This window comes from Quercus lobata, chromosome 4, assembly GCF_001633185.2.
Source record: "Quercus lobata isolate SW786 chromosome 4, ValleyOak3.0 Primary Assembly, whole genome shotgun sequence".
Taxonomy (NCBI): Eukaryota; Viridiplantae; Streptophyta; class Magnoliopsida; order Fagales; family Fagaceae; genus Quercus; species Quercus lobata.
The window spans coordinates 42,703,488-42,722,451 of NC_044907.1; the positions used below are offsets into that span (position 1 = coordinate 42,703,488).

An 18,964-nucleotide genomic window follows, 5' to 3' on the forward strand; every position below is an offset into this window, starting at 1 on the left:
GCAGAAAATGCCTCTGACCCGATTTTCGATTGATCGAGCCTAAACTTAGATCGATCGAACTAGGTTGAGAAGCATAAATGCCTTCTGCATTAACTTATTCCAAATTTACATAATGAATCAACTTTAAGCAAGTCTAAACACGACTAAACATATTGTTTTTATCATGGTTTGCCAACAATACACATTAGAGTTCTAAATACATAAAATCCTAAGTCTTTAGAACCTAACAAATGAACCTGTAATTGAACAACCAATGGATAGAACTAGGGATGATGTGGCTGTATTAGATACACCACAAGATTCTACTCATGAGATGACTAGTACACAGGTGCCTCGTCGTAGTGGGAGAATTGTTCGGCCACCTATAAGATTTATAAGTCTGGGAGAAACTTATGAAGCTATCCCAGAAGAGATTGAACCTGATCCTTACACTTATGAAGAGGCAATGAAAGATATAGATGCACATCATTGGGTCAAAGCAATGAAATCTGAATTGGATTCCATGTATTCCAATAAAGTTTGGGATCTTGTAAAGGCGCCTAACGGCATTAAACCTGTTGGTTGCAAATGGGTTTACAAGAGGAAGAGAGGGATAGCTGGAAAGATTGAAACCTTTAAAGCAAAGCTAGCAGCGAAAGGGTATACACAAAAAGAAGGTATTGATTATGAAGAAACCTTTTCACCAGTAGCAATGCTTAAATCTATCAGAATTCTCTTATTCATCGCTACTCATTATGATTATGAGATTTGACAAATGGATGTCAAGATTACATTTCTTAATGGCAATCTTGAAGAAGAAATCTATATGATGTAACCGGAAGGTTTCATAGCAAAGAACCAAGAGCATATGGTATATAAGTTGAAAAGGTCCATTTATGGACTTAAGCAAGCATCTAGATCATGGAACATTAGATTTGATCAAGTAATCAAGTCATTTTGTTTTGAACAAAATCTTGACGAACCATGTGTGTACAAAAGACATCGAGTAAAGTAATAATATTCCTAGTGCTTTCCGTTGATGATATTCTACTCATTGGAAATGATGTAGGGGCTATGTTATCTGTAAAGGTTTGGTTGTCAAGCCAATTTGATATGAAGGACTTGGGCGAAGCTAACTTTATTCTAGGGATCAAGCTTTGGTGATATCAAAAGAATAGAATGTTAGGCTTGTCACAAGCTGGATATATAGATAAGGTTCTAGAATAGTTTAGCATGCAAAATTCCAAGAAGATATTACTTCATTTTAGACATGGAGTTCTTCTATCTGATGACCAAAGACCTAAGACTCTAGAGGAAGAAAATATGATGAGACAAGTTTCTTATGCTTCTACAGTGGGAAGTCTCATGTATGCCTTGCTTTGTACTAGACCAGATATTTGTTATTCAGTTGGCATGATTAGCCGATATCAATCAAATCTAGGACTTAAACATTGGCAAGCTGTAAAGCATATTCTCAAGTATCTAAGGAGAACGAGAGATTATATGCTTGTTTACCATAGTAAGGATTTGATTCCCATTGGTTATACAGATTTAGATGTTTAGTCAAATTTTGATTTCAAAAAGTCTACTTCGGGTTGTGTGTTCACCTTGGGAGGTGGAGTCATAAGTTGGAGGAGTGTTAAGCAATCTTATATTGCTGACTTCACCATGGAACTAAATATGTTGCTGCTTGTGAAGCGGCAAAGGAAGCTATTTAGCTCAAGAAATTCCTTTCTGATCTTGGTGTTGTGAGAATGGAGCAAGTTTCTATCACATTGTTTTGTGACAATAGTGGAGCGGTTGTACAATCCAAGGATCCAAGAAATCACAAGAAAGGAAAGCACATAGAAAGTAAATGCCACATCATTCAAGACATTGCTGCTTGAGGAGATGTAGTAGTAGCAAAGATTAATAGTGCAAATAATCTAGTAGATCCCTTTACCAAAGCCTTGCCCCAAAGGACTTTTGAGTCAAATTTGGAGGAAATGGGAGTTAGATTAGTGCACAATAGTCTTTAGGGCAAGTGGGAGATTGTTAGAATGTGTGTCCTTAAATCCTACTGTATGATGTTATGTATGACATTATGTTGTGTTTAATAAAGTTGTTTTATTATTATCTAAAATAATGGTAACATGATTATTTGGACATTATCATATAGTCCATAAGATGTATAGTATGTGATTTATGTGATTTAGTCACAGAAGCTATAAATCACAAGTTCTTTGTAAACTCAGAATTTTAGTTCGTAGTCGGTGATAAAATTGGGTATTTCATCTGCAAAAACTATAACATATCAACTAAAATGATTTGCCTTGATCATAGAAGTGGAGACTTCTAATTGATATGTTGATATGTTTTAAGAGTTAAGACATATTGAACTGAACCGCTATGAGATTTATTATTCTCCTAATAACTGTTAAATGAATTGTAAATCTCACGACTTCTATTTACATCAACTCTTAATCTTAAGAGAATAGTGAACCTGATCATGAAGTGTAGGTTACTTTGATATATCAAGAATGAGATCAAAAGTCACGATCAAAACCTTAGTATGTTAGGCAACCACATTTAGTATTGATGGAACATATATTCTCAAGATGGAATTCATAATCTCTTAACGAAGATATAAAATATTCACTTGAGATAAGTTTAATGGGTTTGGTTATTCGAAGTTTTAGGCCTAACTACTTTAGTAAGAAGTTACTAAAGTATATATTTATGAAATTGTATTTCATAAATATATGATGAATAACTTAAAGGATTAAACCGGGTACTCAAGGATTAAGATATAGTAATTTTCAAAGTGACAGTCGACATTCATGACCTTGTATTACTACGAATATTTTATGAAGGGGTTGCATGAATAATAAAGTCTTAGGATCTAATTTATTAATAAGACCTAGAGTGCAATTATATTTATATAGTGGTATTCCCTTTTAGTCCCACTCCAAGCTACATAAAGCCCAATTGGAATGACCCAAAAGGCTAGCACAATTAGATAATCGGTTATATATAAGGACAGAAACATACAAAATTTTAATTTAGAATGAAATGGTGTGTATGTGAATGAAAGTTACTTTCTTATTCTCCCTTGAACATATACGTGAAAACTGATTGAGAGACTACACTTCTTGGGCGTAAAGTGGAATTAGAGTGAAGATTAAAAGTGTTCCCAAGTGATATTAATCTTTGGTTTTGAATTTCACCGTACTAAGGTACGCTCTCTCATTCTTTGTTTCCAAAACTCGGAAATTACATGCTATCTCACATGAATGAAGTAGATCCATTCATATTCTGCTCTGTGTATTTGTATGAGATACAAATATGTTATTTCATGTGTTTTCCCAACATCTATATACCTTGCTTGAGATAAGCCTAATATCCTATTCTTGCGATCTCGCCAAAGCTTGATTCCTAGGATATAGCTATCTTCACCCCAAGTCCTTCATTTCAAATTGGCTTGACAACCATATCTTAACTGATGACGTCACCCCTAAATCATTTCCAATGAGTAGAATGTCATCAACATAAAACACTAAGAAGATTAATAATTTATCTTGATGTCTTTTGTACACACATGGTTCATCAAGATTTTTTTCAAAACCAAATAATTTGATTGCTTGATCAAATCTGATGTTCCATGATCTAGATGCTTGCTTAAGTCCATAAATGGATCTTTTCGACTTGCATACCATATGCTCTTGGTTCTTTGCTATGAAACCTACTGGTTGCATCATATAGATTTCTTCTTCAAGATTGCCATTAAGAAATGCAGTCTTGACATCCATTTGCCAAATCTCATAATCATAATGAGCAACAATGGATAAGAGAATTCTGATAGATTTAAGCATTGCTACTGGTGAAAAGGTTTCTTCATAATCAATACCTTCTTTTTGTGTATACCCTTTCGCCACTAGCTTTGCTTTAAAGGTTTCAATCTTTCCATCTATCCCTCTCTTCCTCTTGTAAACCCATTTGCAACCAACAAGTTTAATGCCGTTAGGTGCCTTTACAAGATCCCAAACTTTATTGGAATACATAGAATCCAATTCAGATTTCATAGCTTTGACCCAATGATGTGCATCTATATCTTTTATTACCTCTTCATAAGTGTAAGGATCAGATTCAGCCTTTTCTAGGATAGCTTCATAAGTTTCTCCAAGACCAATAAATGTTATAGGTGGCCAAACAATTCTCCCACTACGACGAGGCACCTGTGTACTAGTTTTCTCATGAGTAGAATCTTATGGTGTATCTAATACAGCCACATCAACACATCATCCATTGGTTATTCAATTACAGGTTCATCTATTTCAGCCAAGACAACTTTACTTCTAGGATTAAAATTATTCACATAATCATCTTCCAAAACTTTGGCATTGGTGCTAACAAACACTTTGTTATCTTTATGATTATAGAATAAGTAACCCTTTGTTAATTATTCATGCATTGCGATTGTTAAATGCTAGTATATATAAAAGCAGAGACCTTATGTGGAAAAGCATGAGGTCCTGCCGAGTGGCGTATAGTATGACATTCTTTTCATTTAGGTTTCCACCTTATCTAAATTTCGTAATTAAGTCACACTATTAAGTAATAGTAGATGCATTTATTTAATGCCATAATAAAATTCAAAGAATTTGTATACGTTTATAACTTTACATGCTTTGAATAGATATAGATGAATCTAAAAAGTCATGAGAAATGTAAGAATTAAGAAAACTTTTCAATTTAAGACTAACTTTAATGCAGAATTGTAAGAGTCGGATTCAATGAATTGGGTAATATGATTATTTATCTCAACATTTGTCCAATATAAATTACCATTATCTTTGTTCTTAAAAATTAAACTTCCATAATTTTTCTCACAATATCTTTGATTTTCTTCCTAAGTGGTATTTTAATTTTCAAAATATTATGTATGTCTTAAATATTTTGTTTAGATTTTATGTATACGGTTTTACTTACATAGCACTATAACGTGTTTAGGCTTTTTGTTTTTTTGTGTGTGTGTGTGTGTGTGTGTGTGTTTTGGCTACTTTTAGTTCAATTAAAATTTGGAGGTATACATAGGAAATACAAAGTCAATTCAAGGTCCATCTTAACGCATGGTCCAGACATTAATGTCCATGATTGTCGCGAGGACAAGTTATTGAACATTAGCCCTTCTATTGTCATATATATATCACAGTGAAATGATTATAATATCTTCTTATAAAAAAATATGATTATAATATCTATACTATTAATAACAAGATTTCATGTTTGAGTTTCAACATTTTGCGTACTAAAATACCTTCACACAAATTTTTAAACTCTCTAAATTACCCATATATTTTAGTTAAATAATTTTAAATTAAAAAAAAAAACTAATTGCAAAAGAATAATTTATTATTCCAAAGTTTTAGGTTTTTTCCTTTATCTTTTCCATTCAGCCTAAAGCTTAAGACACTATCTCTATCTCATTTTTAAACATTATTACACATTACCTTACTTGTTTCTTATATAAAAAATGCACACTGTTATTTATATATATATCACTTTTAAACATTATAACACTAAATCAAAAAAGGAAATAAGTAAAAAAAAAAAAAAAAAAACATTATTACATGCACAAAACGCATGTGATGAGTCTATTACAGTCAAATAAATATAAGAATTGTGAACCACTAAAACTTGGGCGCTACCTCTTTTTTTCTTTTTCTTTTTTAGCTAAAACTTGGATATGCTTACTGTTTAGATATTAAAATTAAGCGAAAATATTGTAACTTAACTAATTACTTTTGGTGTTTTTAATAAAGACAATTATTGTTCAAATCTCTCTTCTCCCATTGTAATTATTGAATTATAAATAAACGAAATTAAGAAATTTTGGTTAGGTTCAACAATTCCCCTCCCCCCCTCCCCCCCCCCCCCCCCCCCCCCCCTCCAACCCCAACAAAAGACAATTAGCTTCTCTCTATGAGGAATCAAGGTGTTGTGGGAGGAGGGGTACCTAAGAGTCGATAGAGATATGTGGTTAAAAGTCTCTTCATGAGCAATAGTGTGACAACCAGTCTTCAAACTTGAGGTGAGGGCTCTCAAAAATGGATATACTTGCCTAGAAATTGAACTTGATTCATTGACCACTATTGATATTATCAAAACAAGTAAGACCATTAATACCTTTTTTGAGACTTATTATAGATGAGTGTATTTGTCTAATAGGAATGTGAATAAAATAGGCTTAATCATTTCTAAAGAGGGGCTAACGTGTGGTTCTAAAATAGTAATTTTGGGGGTTTTACAATCCTAATGCTAATGCTCTAAACAAACTAAACTTATGTATGCTTTAATGTTAACATTTGACATATTATATTTTGATAACAAAACCAAACTTTTGGATGTCAATGTTAAATAACTGTGCAATAAGCTGTGAGTTCTTACTTCTTATGACAACAACTCGATTTAACACACATACACACACACAAAATAAAAATAAAATAAAAATCTTACCTTAATTTGTATACAAGGACTTGAATTTGTGAAAAAATTATTGAATATGAAGATTAAAATAATAGGTCGTTTATTGGGTGTTGATTTACAAAGTAAATAAAATACAATGCCAATCATATCTTTAAGCTAGATCGATTTGTTAGGCAAAATCTTATCATTGTCGAAGCTTGAGTCCTTTTTTATCTCCTTTGGAAGTTGAGGAACTTGATGCCATAGGCAAAGACAAAGAAGAAAAGGAGGACAAAGCCAATATGGGCAGCAACAACAGCTCCAAGGAAGTCATATTCAAAGCCCAAGCGAGACTTTAGGTAATATTTCACTGTAACATAGCCTTTTCCAGGTACCTCAATTGGAGTAGTCTTGTCACCCACTTGGGAGGTCATAAGCCCATAGAGTGTCCAAGCCACAGAAGAACCCCAGTAATACCACCTCCACCATATTGGAATTAGCTGCACATGTGAACCATTAGAATTTCGAATTTAGAAATTCGATTTTCTTTTAATGTAATGGGCTTGAAAACTATATAATAATCTTCTTTCTTTTATGCAAATTTGTATTTTTATCTTGAATAGTATATTGGGAGAACATCCCCTCTAATTTAAATCCTCTTATTCCCTATAATTTTTTGTCAAATTTGTGTCATGTAGTATTTATTTGATTTTGTATGGTTTAAATGAGTATTTTAAGTCCATTGGATTTTTTAATGCCAGATGTCTCTCATCTATATCTATATCATATCATATCATATTATATTATATATATATAATAAAAGTTGGGCTTAGTCGCCGTGGTTGTGCCACGTGGCTTCACCAAATTGCAAAAATTTTAATAAATTTTTTTATTTTAAGAATAGATATATACATATTTTTTGGATAAATATGACAAATCAAGTAATGAAAAACAGTAGTATTTCATTTACAACTATAATAAATGTGTCTATCTAAAATGTTCTCAACAAAACCTAAAATCAATAAAATAGATTTACCTAAGGATAGAATTTAAATAAAAAAGAGAGATAAAAAAAAAAGATTGAATTTGCATTTTTTTTTCCTACGTTTCTTTAAAAAATGTAAAAGGAAAAAAAAAAAAAAAGATACAACTTGCATTTTACAGTATTAATATTCAATCCCACCTGCCACTTTTTTTTTTTTAAAACAAAGATTAACAATGCAGTCTCACACTACTATACTAGGACTCTCTCTCTCTCTATTTCTGCAAAGCATACCTCTTTCCTTTTTCAATGGCCGAGACTTTATCCTGAAATATATATATATATATATATATATATCATATACTACTACTTTTTCAATAGAATATAATTATCTAAGGATAGAATTTAAATAAAAAAGAGAGAATTTGAGTTTCACCTAAATTACTTCTTTTTGTTCATATCATCTTCTTCACAACCTAAAATTCCCATTATATATACACAAAGTTTTTTTGTGTTTCATTATTTCTGTTACGTACTTTACAATTATTTGTTATATTCTTCCTTTCTCCTCTCTGCCCTACCTATAGCCTCGCAAGGAATTTTTTTGTTCTTTCATCAAATTGAATAGATTTTGTGTATTTGTTGCTTTTTTATTATATATAATATGATTTTTATCAACAAGTTTTATAGATAGGTTGAAATTATTCTTAAGTCTTAATATTCTTAAATTGTTTTGGCAAAAAGAAAAAAATAAAAATAAAAAGTTGTCACAAAAAAGGAGTTCATGTAAAGTTTTTTGCAAAATGAAATATCTGTTTTGTAAGGCCACCAAACTTAATAATTTGCAAATGATGGAACCACTCACAACAATATTTGCATAGTTATATAATTCCTGCTAAAGCAATCGAGTATACTTTTAGTCTTCAAAAAACACACATCTACTAGTGGTCAAATGTTCATCTTGGGTAGTTTTAACTTTTCATATAATTTTACCTTTACATATCCATCTATTTTAATTTATTTTTTTTTTCAGAAAAAACTTTGGTTTAGATTTTTATAAGTAAACAATGAAATAAATATTCATGAATAATCCAAAAATAAATAAATTATTATCTATACATATTTATTTTGTGCGGTTGTAACTTTACAACAACAAAAAAAAAAAAAAAAAAAAAAAAAAAAAAACCTTTGACATACCACTAGCGTAACTACATCTATACCTATTTAAGCCATCCATGATATCTATTTCTTATTGATAACCATAAAATTTACAACTAGCAAGGGGAACATACAAAATAATAAAGAATAAATGAAGGAAGAAAAAAAGAAATGAAATCAAACATCAATTAATAACCGTTATTTGGAAAATAAAAAGGTAGTCAAGAGGAGTAATAAATAAAATAGAGATGGCTATACAGTGGACATTAAAAACTTTATAGTGCAATAAAATCGACCATTACATTCACTTAATTAAATCAAAAATCAACAATTAAATATAATAATACAAAATTTAAATTTAAAACTAATCAAACTCTAACTAGGGAAATTATATTTCCTATCATAACTAAAAATGAGATGTTCTTTAGTAATTTAGAAATTATATTAGAAATAAAGTTGGAAAATTTTATAATCTAATTTTTTGACATTTCATTTAAGCTTTTATATATATATATATATATATATATATATATATAATCATAATCTTCATACACCATGACTTTAAAAAGTCCAATGAATAGTTCTACCTCTTATTTAATGTCTATGTTATGCAAATCATCAACCAATTAATATATGATAATGGTAAAAAAAAAAAAAAAAAACGTTATAGACAAGATTATGAAAAATATGATAAAACTTTTTTTTTTTTTTTTTTAAGAACTCTTTATAAAATCTAGGGACTAAAATAGTATTTTACCTAAAAAATTATCACACGCGGGTTTGTGACTAGTATAACTAAAAATTGGAGAAAATCAGATAGGAGCAGATCCTTTCCTATGTCAGTAGCATAATCACATGAATATTACTACACCTACATTTTCCTACCATGTGCGATGTATGCATATATATATATATGCTCATCGCTATAAAAAAAGATTTATTGAAGTATACTTTTTCTTACTCAAGAATGTATTGTTGAAGCTTTTGGAATAAAATAAATATATATTCATCTGACTCAAGGTTTCCTAACTCACCATCTAGATATGCAAATCATCATTCAGCTCCTGATAGTAACTTAAGTTCATTAAGAACTAAGAGGGTCTTCTACACTCTATTAATTGTGACATAAGTTAAGCCAGGATTTGACCACAGAGGGGGCAATATATATCTGACAGACACACATGCATGTTTTATATTAGAAGTAAAATCACAGATTACCAAAAAAAAAAAAGAAGTAAAATCACTTCAGAAAATGCTTCTGTATACTATACTCCATGGGTGGATATATCATACTATATTTTGTGTAATTGTTTAGACATTACTTACCGGCCTTGGGATGAGGAAACCAGAGAACAGGTTCCAGAAGCTTAGGAAGAAGGACATAACAATGGCAGCAATTTGGGGGCCAGGAGTCAGAGCTATAACCATCATCCCGTACAATGTGAAATACAAAAAGCACATCAAGATAAATATGTAAAACCACAAGAACTTTTCAGGTCGCCAATGGAATCCAATCATTGAGTAAAGGATAAGAGTGTAGACAAAAGTTTGGATAGCAACATAAATTATCTCTACAGCCACCTGCAGGACATCAGATAAAAATGCAAATTATTTTTGCTGCAAATCAGAGTATTAGGGTTTTATTTATTTATTTATTTTATAATTCGCTTTCAATTATATTCCTTTACCTGAGCAAATGCATAAGGCAAGGCTGAATACATTCCTGCTGCTCTTTCGCGGTAAAAAACTGTCCTTTCAATTGCCACAACAGACTGCACTGCAGCAGTGTTGGTGCCTCCATGGAAAAGAACAGCAGCATACATAGCCCCCAGTAGATTCAGCAGGTCTCGTTCCTTGTGCCTGTTAACATGATAGTTTCATCATAAACAAGCACAAGAATTGCATACTTAATTATATGTCCATTTGTTTTAAGACTCTAAGAGGTCAATGGTTTGATTTTCCAACTAAGAAGGAGCATGTGTATATATATATATATATATATATATATATTGCTTGTGTAACTATGCAGAATGCTAAGCTCAAGTTAATAACTTTCTTGTACCATAATCTTTCCCAAGTGCATGATTACAATCGGATAATATAAATTCAATGGTTAAACTAATCATACACTATGGGCTAATGATCCTATGCAAGTGAACTACAATTTACTATATGAGTTATAACCATACCCTGGTAGTTGAATAAAACTATCTGGATAAAGATAGGAAAAATCAGAATTACATGACTTACGTCTTATTTCCTTTGTTCCAGAAAATTAGTCCAAATATAACACCAATGACTATTGTCATGAGGAGCCGGATGGCATTATATCGTGGGTTTCTCCAATAAGACCAATATTGCTTCCAAAAGCAAGCTTTACATTGAGTCACAAAGGATTGGGAATATTTGGTGGGGAAGCAAAGGTCATTCGATCCTGGTGCAGGCATGCTTAGCTCTTTGATGAGTTCTTGATTCTTCCTGTAGAAGGAATCAATGTAGAAAAACTTAGTATAGTTGAAAATGAATTTGAAAATTGTAAGAGGAAATAAGGGGCTGGAATTTTTTGAGAATATCTAATGTTCCCCTTACTTGTACAGTTCAGAATTGGCATAAATTTCAGCAAAATCCACATCAAGTTGAGCCTCAACTGCATGAGAACTGATTTCTAGCATCCATGTTGCAGGATTATATCCATCTTTGATCTTAGAAACATTTGGGATGGCCTGCAATTGTCATATATTAGTTTGTGACTAAAATTCCAAAGAGTTACTTCATTGATATCCCGCAGTGGCTATAGACATTAGTTTGTGATAACAGCTTCAAAGAGTTACTGCTATAAATTGCGAATGATTCTCTTAAGCATTTTGAATAACAAGTGCCATTCACCTCAAAGTATTCTACAAGCTTGTGAGAATGGTGACCAAGGGGCCCAGTGTAAATGACTTGTCCACCTCTCTTCATCAACAGCAGCTGTGGGCAATTTGATATATTTAGAAGTGTTATGTGGCTATAGGACAGTCAAACAACACAGGTATCAAATGCAAAAATGTTGATATTGATCTATCCCATATACCTCATCAAAAGCTTCAAAAATGTCTATGCTTGGCTGGTGAATTGTGCAGACAACTGTTCTCCCTGTATCCACCGTGTTTCTCACTGTACGCATTACAATTGCTGCAGCTCTAGCATCAAGGCCTGATGTCGGCTCATCCATGAATATGATGGAGGGATTAGCAACCATTTCTACAGCTATTGTGAGTCTCTTTCTCTGTTCAGTTGACAGACCATTTACTCCTGGAAGACCAACCATAGAATTCCTCAATGGATTTAGCTCAACCAAGTCCATGACTTCCTCAACAAACATCTATAGCACAAAAAATGAAAACTATGTAAAGTAACACCATTGGACAAACCTTTAATTTTTAGACACATATGGTGAATGGAAAATTGGAAACTATACATATTATGAGTACATATATACTTTTAATAGACAGTCTTTCATGTCAAGAAACAAAGTTTGGATAGGTTATGAAACTCCAATTTTGTTCTTGTCTTGACACCAAAATATTGTAAGCTGAATTTAGATAAAGAAAATTTAAATAAATCTAAATGGCAGAAATGAATCATGCAAATGGCTCCAAGTTGTACAAATAATGATTCTGTGAAGTTGTTTTCTACCCAAATGACCTATAAACATATGGGCACAGCACAAAGTAAGTGTTATCTAATTATTTTGGGCTAATTAACTTGTGAAATAAGAATATGGTGGCCTGAGACACAAGTTTGTATCTTTTCTTAGGAAGGATAAATAACCTATTAAATTGAAAGATTAAATACAATAATCTCATATAGAAATGACTTGCTAGGAAAATGAAATTATATTTTGGACAAAAAAACATGCCTTTCGAGTTTCCTGATTAACTTCCTTAGCAAGACGCAGCCAGGCAGAGTACACAAGAGATTCATAGACAGTAACATTGGGTGAATGGATATCATTCTGTTCACAATAACCGCTAACCCGAGCAAAAGTTGCTTGGTTCTTCAGGTAACCAGATATGCTGATACTTCCTTCAATTTACCCGCCAGTTTTTCTTCCTGCTAAAACATCCATCAATGTGGTCTTTCCAGCACCACTTACACCAACCAATGCTGTTAAAATACCAGGCCTGAAAGCACCACTAACATCTCGTAACAGTTGGAGACGACTTTCTTCGATTCCTTGACTCTTCATTTCCTAATGAAGAAACTAGTGTTTAACATCTAGATTTAAAAAACTTAAAGGTTTAAACTTTTGAATTGGAAAGTATTTCAAGTTGTTAGCTTCATGTGACACATAATATTATGAGCCTAATTATTAGGACAACACTCACTATAGAGTTGTTCGTTCTTATGTAGTATTTGAAATATCTTGACAACTTAAGTTGATGAGCACCTTCTAGACATTCAGGATATCACTATCGTACAATTAGTAGTCTAGCAGTCCACTTATGAGCACTCTAGGAAGAATGATTAAAAGGTATAAATGATTAGTCTATTGGGTAGATAAACTTTTATATTGACCATTTATGGAATCAGTTCTTTTTTTTTTTTTTTTCATGTTCTTCCAAATGTATGGCGATTCTGCAAAATGGAAAGGGATAAATGAGTAATGTGACTTACAGCTGGCATATTGACATAGTAATTTACGTGATTAAATGCAAGTGACAAAGGCTGGAATGGCAACACCATTCCTGTTCTAGTAGGAGCATTCTCTGCAGCCCTATGAATTGAATTGTCTGGAGTGTTCTTCACTGCATCAATACCTGTACTCATTCTCATGTTATCATCATTAACAGAAGAGACCATTTATTTTCCTTAAAGCAACTATATAGATGGTTTCATAAACTGCAAGTTATGGAACCTTGAAACATTGGAGCAGCTGAAGATGTGCTCAATTCTATGCTCCTCATCTGAAGCTGTCCATTAGAGGACTGCTTTCCACTCTTGTTATTGTCATCCTCCTCAACAATAACGGATTTTGAATCACCTAAGGCTGCGTTTGATTATCAAAGCAATGTCAGCTTCAAAATCTCATTGCAGTAACTGAACTGGAGATTAGTGTGGTAAATGATTGCTTACGATTTAGAAATGTGAGTGCCATAATAAAACAGATGTTAAAAAGCACAGAAAACCCAAGGAGTGCCCCAACACAAATCCAGTACCAATAGTCTTCCTTAAACATGCCCCTGGCCCTGAGAAGAACCTTTCCGACGGTGGGTTCAGGAATACTTGGGTCAGGATTGGGCTGTAAAAAGGAAAAAGTGAAGACAATTAAATGAAGGTATTTTGAAGGAACAAAATGACTGTATGCAATTTTGCTTGGAGATCTTACTGCACTCCATCTTTCGTCAAGAAATTCATTAATGGCTATGGCATTCTGTCCATACATCATGGGAGAAATGTAGTAGCCCCATATCATCCATGGTTCAATGTCATCTAAACAAGGAGAAGGATTTAGGTGTTTTCACTATTCAAATATAATACCATTACATGAAGTGCTCATCATCTTTCAGCATATCTATAGAATCATCTATGTAGAAACTTGGGCACTAAAGATATATAATTAACTCTTTGAAAACATAAACTGCTAACCTTTGGCTACAATGAACCCACTAAGGACAAAAACCAATAACAATGTAAAGGTACCAAGTGTAACTGACACAACTTGAACTCTTCCTATTGCTCCAATAAAACGGAAGAGAGATAGGGCCATCTGATGGATGCTGAAGAATGCCAATAATTGGCGGAAAAACCTAATAGAATTTTCAAGATGTATTAATAAACATACATCATAAATTCACATAGCTCATGGAAGGAAAATAAGTGACATAACAAGAAATTAAGTTTATTCATCTATCTGAAAGAAAATAAGTGTAGGCACATACCTACTAGGAGCAGGAGCAAACCCAATAGTGTAATATGTTAGGCAGATCCATATTCCTGACTCCATCAATGAGAGGGGAATCCTAAGGAGCCAAATCGGTAAGCAAAAAGCCCATGCTGGATGGAACAAGAAATCTCACTGCTTAAAAAATACAGGAAGCCTAAACATAGTCAATGCAAGTTCTGCCATTCCATTGAACATGACATTAATGAGACTGAAGAACAATGCACCATAATATTTCCCTCCATCTTCTAATCGACCATGCTTCATTTTAGTTCTTAAGAACACTGTCATGGCAATAATTGACATTATGGTAATCTGGGTTGTCTTGAATATATAAATAAAAGAGTTGCGCTTCATCAATAGCCACTCTCTTGCAAAGCATGCGTTGAAGAGTTCCCAATTTGAAATTCCATACTTCTCTTTGACTAATGCTGCAGGATGGGCTTTAGATCTATCATATGGAATTCCAAGCTCTTCAGAAAGTTTCTGGCCAATGTGAAAATTATGAAAGTGGTCTACAAACTCAGGAACACTGGTATATCGGTGAGGTTCATTCTTTTTGCACCAATACTGCTCCTGATCCTTTTTGGAAGTAACCTCTTGCAAAAAGTCTGCAACTCCTTTCCTTTCAGGGCACTTGAAGCCCACATTTTCGAAAAATTCAAGTACATTCTCACGCGGACCTTGGTAGACAACCTGACCCTCTGAAAGTAAAATAATGTCATCAAAAAGATCAAAGGTTTCAGGTGCAGGTTGCAGAAGAGAAATTATCATTGTCACATCCATTATATGAACCATCTGCCTCATGAACTTGACCATCAGAAAAGTGGTTGAACTGTCCAGACCAGTTGATATTTCATCCATGAAAAGAGCCTTTGCTGGTCCAACCAGCATCTCTCCTGGATTTAGTATAATCATTCCTATTAGATTTTTATAAGTCCAGAAAAAACAGTCACTTAACTTTTATATGTAGTCCTTGTTGCCTATTTTTACATACCTGTTGTAACACGCTTCTTTTGTCCACCAGATATGCCTCTTCTCATCTCATCACCCACCTTAATGTCAGCACAAATATCCAATCCAAGAATCTGTTATGCATAATTTGAAAAGTTAGACAAGAAAATTTGCCTAATAAGTAAAAGGTCAGTTACCATCGAGACATAATGTCAACATACCTTGAGAACATAGTCCGTAACAAGACTAGTTTCTTGGCCTGCCATTGCTGTGGCTTTCATGAATGCATCTATTTCAGGATCTGGTTTTATTCCTGCTTCTTTTTCTCGTCTTGACAATTCTGCCAACAGCTCATAAGCTGCTCCAACTCCCAAACAACGTCCTGAAAAGTCCAACGTCTCTCTAACTGTCATTTCCCCATGATGAAGATCATGTTGGCTAATGTATGCACAAGTTCTCTGTGGAACAAATTCTGATAATTCATGACCACAGTAACTGACTCTCCCTGATTCCTGTTCATAGAAGTTGTTAATGAAAAAGTTAGAACAGCACAACATAAGAGTGGTCATCATTACTAGGGTACCAAGAATTCAGTAATTATTTTTGGTAGTCATTGTGAAATAGCTGGCAAATCTATCATATTTCATATTAAGAAACATTTTCAGGAATATGTCAAAGAAAACAGACATAAAGGACAAGCAAACAAGACTTCATGAACATTTTATAAACTAAAATTTCCAGCATTACCTGCTCATTGCGCTATTCAAACAGAATTTAACAGAACCATAGAATATTTACTTTATTATTTTTTCATACATACAACAAAGCCATAGACATTGTCCTAGTGTGAGAGAGCAGGAAATGACACACACCCTGAGATCCTTGTCCCTCTTCCCAGCAAGTGTCTGCAGCAATGCAGTTTTTCCTGATCCCGGAGGTCCCAGAAGCAGTGTCATTCTGGAGAAAAGCCACCAAATTAATCAACAAAACATATACAAGAAATTCAAAAGGTAAATAATGTATATAAAATCGCCCTGACACTGCACATGAGAAGCAAAACTATATTGTTAATTCTAATTCATTAAAAGGTCTTTCTGTTACATAATGTTTCTTCAAAAAAGTCAGGGAGTCAAACTACATCATAAGTTTTGCAATAATCCAATACCTTGATGGCTTCACTATTCCACTCACGTCACGTAAAATCTTGACAGCCCTTTTCTTTGATGGCAAAAGCTTGATTAACCCAAGAACCACCTAAATGATAACAGAAAAACATTTATCAATACATATACCAATCTGTTAAACAAATAGAAGTAACATTTCTACTATGATGCGTTGATGACAACAAATTTTTACATTCTCAATGATGCATTGACAACTTGACTGAAATTATATCTCACAGTACCCTCAATATATACTAAATAATCTAAAATGAAAATATACTTGGAATTTTCATTCTGACATACTTGAAAAAAAAAGAAGAGTGGGATTTTCTTTTGTCATTTTGTAAACCAGGCTATGAAATCAGTCTTAGAAACCAATTAACAAGAGAGGAAGAGAGAGAGAGGGGAACAATTTTTTCTCAACATTCAAGAAACTAATATAAGCCTTTGAAACTTTGACTTCCCTAGCACATACCATAATCCTGTGTGTGGATTTACACTAGATTTCCAAGCATGCATATAATTGGACTATGAAAAAAATATAAAACTCTGTTATGCAATCCCTGTTGAGATAGAAAGCATGCATATAATTGGAAAAGAAAAAAAACCAATGTATAGGAGAGGAAAATACCTCAATTGAATTCAAAGTTGAATTCAGCAGTGTTGGGAGTGCCCTGGTTCCAACATATGCATCTCCTTCAATTGATAAATGCTCAAACCGGACTTCAATCTTCGGAATGTCAATTCCCACCCTGAAAGTAAACAATGATATAAAAAATCAAAATTAATAATAGAACTTGGATAAAACCAATTAAGTAAGGCACATACTAAAACAATACCATACACTTAAAAAGAATCTTGCCTGTCAGTCCTGTCCCTTAGCCTACGAAGGAGCTTCTCGTTATCTTCTTCAGCAACCTTAAGTAAACTCTCAATGAGATGTTTCTTGTCCTGCACTCCAAGATTGGTAACATCAATCTCTTCATAACCAACCCTCCCATTATCCAAAACCTGCTTCAGCATTCCTTTCCTCAACCTATCATACGTTGGAAGCCGCTCTAATGCCACCCACCTCAGCTCCTCTTCATCATCTTCCCTCCCTCTCTTCTGAAACACATCAGTTTGTCCTGTCCAAGCCTCACGCAAGCTCGAAGAGGCCCAGCTTCTCTTGCTGCTGGATGACCGGAAACTCATCCTCTTGCTGCTCATGGACCTTACAAGTTCATCTCCGGCCACATCAGCCGCCATAATGGAATCCTATACTTTATTTATTTTTAGCTCTTTAAGCACTTGACTATTGCTCAAGTGTATATGTGTAATATTATACTTAGTTCTTCTTTAATGCTCTACAAACTTTATGTTGCCATAGAAATTCAAAAGAGAACTAAAAAATAGCGTGTGAAGAAGTTCAAAGAAGTTTTTATGAGCTTATGAACATTTAAATCTTGAATAACAACCAGTGGCGGCAGCGGCGCCACCTTATGGTCAGGGTGGTCCTGGGCTGGGACCACCCTGACCTTAAAAAAAAAAAATTATATATAATAATTTAAAATTTTATATTTATTTACCTTTAAAATAATTTTTGGGACCGCCCTGAATTTTTTTTTATGCTAATAAAATTAAATTTTGGTTCATAATTTGAGCAACTTAACAATATATTAGCGTCTTTCAAGTAAAAAGGAAAAACTCAAAAAAAAAAAAAAAAAAACTAAAATCTGAAAAAAAAAAAATTATAATAAAACTATTACAAGCTGAACAATGGCTTGATTCCTTCGACTAAGCACACTGTCCAATATAACACAATTTTTAACATTTTATTATTTTTTATTACAGTATTATTTTTTCTCACCAAACATATATTACTTACTTCTCATTTTTAATTATTTTTTCTTGTTTATTCTTAACCACACACATCTTATGTCTCTTCGATTTTTACATTTCATACTTTTAAATTTTATCACATCTTCATCTACACTTTTACATCTACGTTTTGCTTTCTCATTGTTCGTAATTTTTGTGTCTTCTATACCAATGCGGCAGTGCCTTTTCTTAAGTTTTGAGTCTCAAATTTCTCAATATGAATTTTTTAAACTGTACAGGTACCTTTGTTCATTTCTTTTCATTTCATTTTTTTCCCTGTTGAGGTTTTTTGGTTTATAGAATGCAAGTTTGTTTTGGTTTTAAGAACCTTTTTTTTTTTTTTTTTTTTTTTTTTTAAGCACAAACTTCATGCTAGCCGAATCTTGAATTTTGGCTAGTATTTACTGAAACACCTCGAAACATTTGAAATAGACCAAAATGACCTGAAATTTTTTCCAAAGTGGAATATGGTGGGTTACTATTCCGGTTTGTTTACCG

General features: G+C 33.0%; 1 protein-coding gene and 1 pseudogene across 1 annotated transcript; one reads left to right on the plus strand and one right to left on the minus strand.

The window, feature by feature from the left end:
- The first annotated feature begins 253 nt into the window (after positions 1 to 253).
- LOC115985233 (uncharacterized mitochondrial protein AtMg00820-like) lies at positions 254 to 751 on the plus strand. The gene has a single exon (XM_031108200.1). The coding sequence runs from the start codon at positions 254 to 256 to the stop codon at positions 749 to 751; it is 498 nt and encodes a 165-aa protein (XP_030964060.1).
- Positions 752 to 6,653: 5,902 nt separating this feature from the next.
- Positions 6,654 to 17,854, minus strand: LOC115986959 (annotated as a pseudogene).
- Positions 17,855 to 18,964: the final 1,110 nt, after the last annotated feature.

What these genes read in the sequence shown, in the direction of transcription:
- LOC115985233 (XM_031108200.1), top strand. Translation starts at nt 254, where the DNA reads ATGGATAGAACTAGGGATGATGTGGCTGTATTAGATACACCACAAGAT.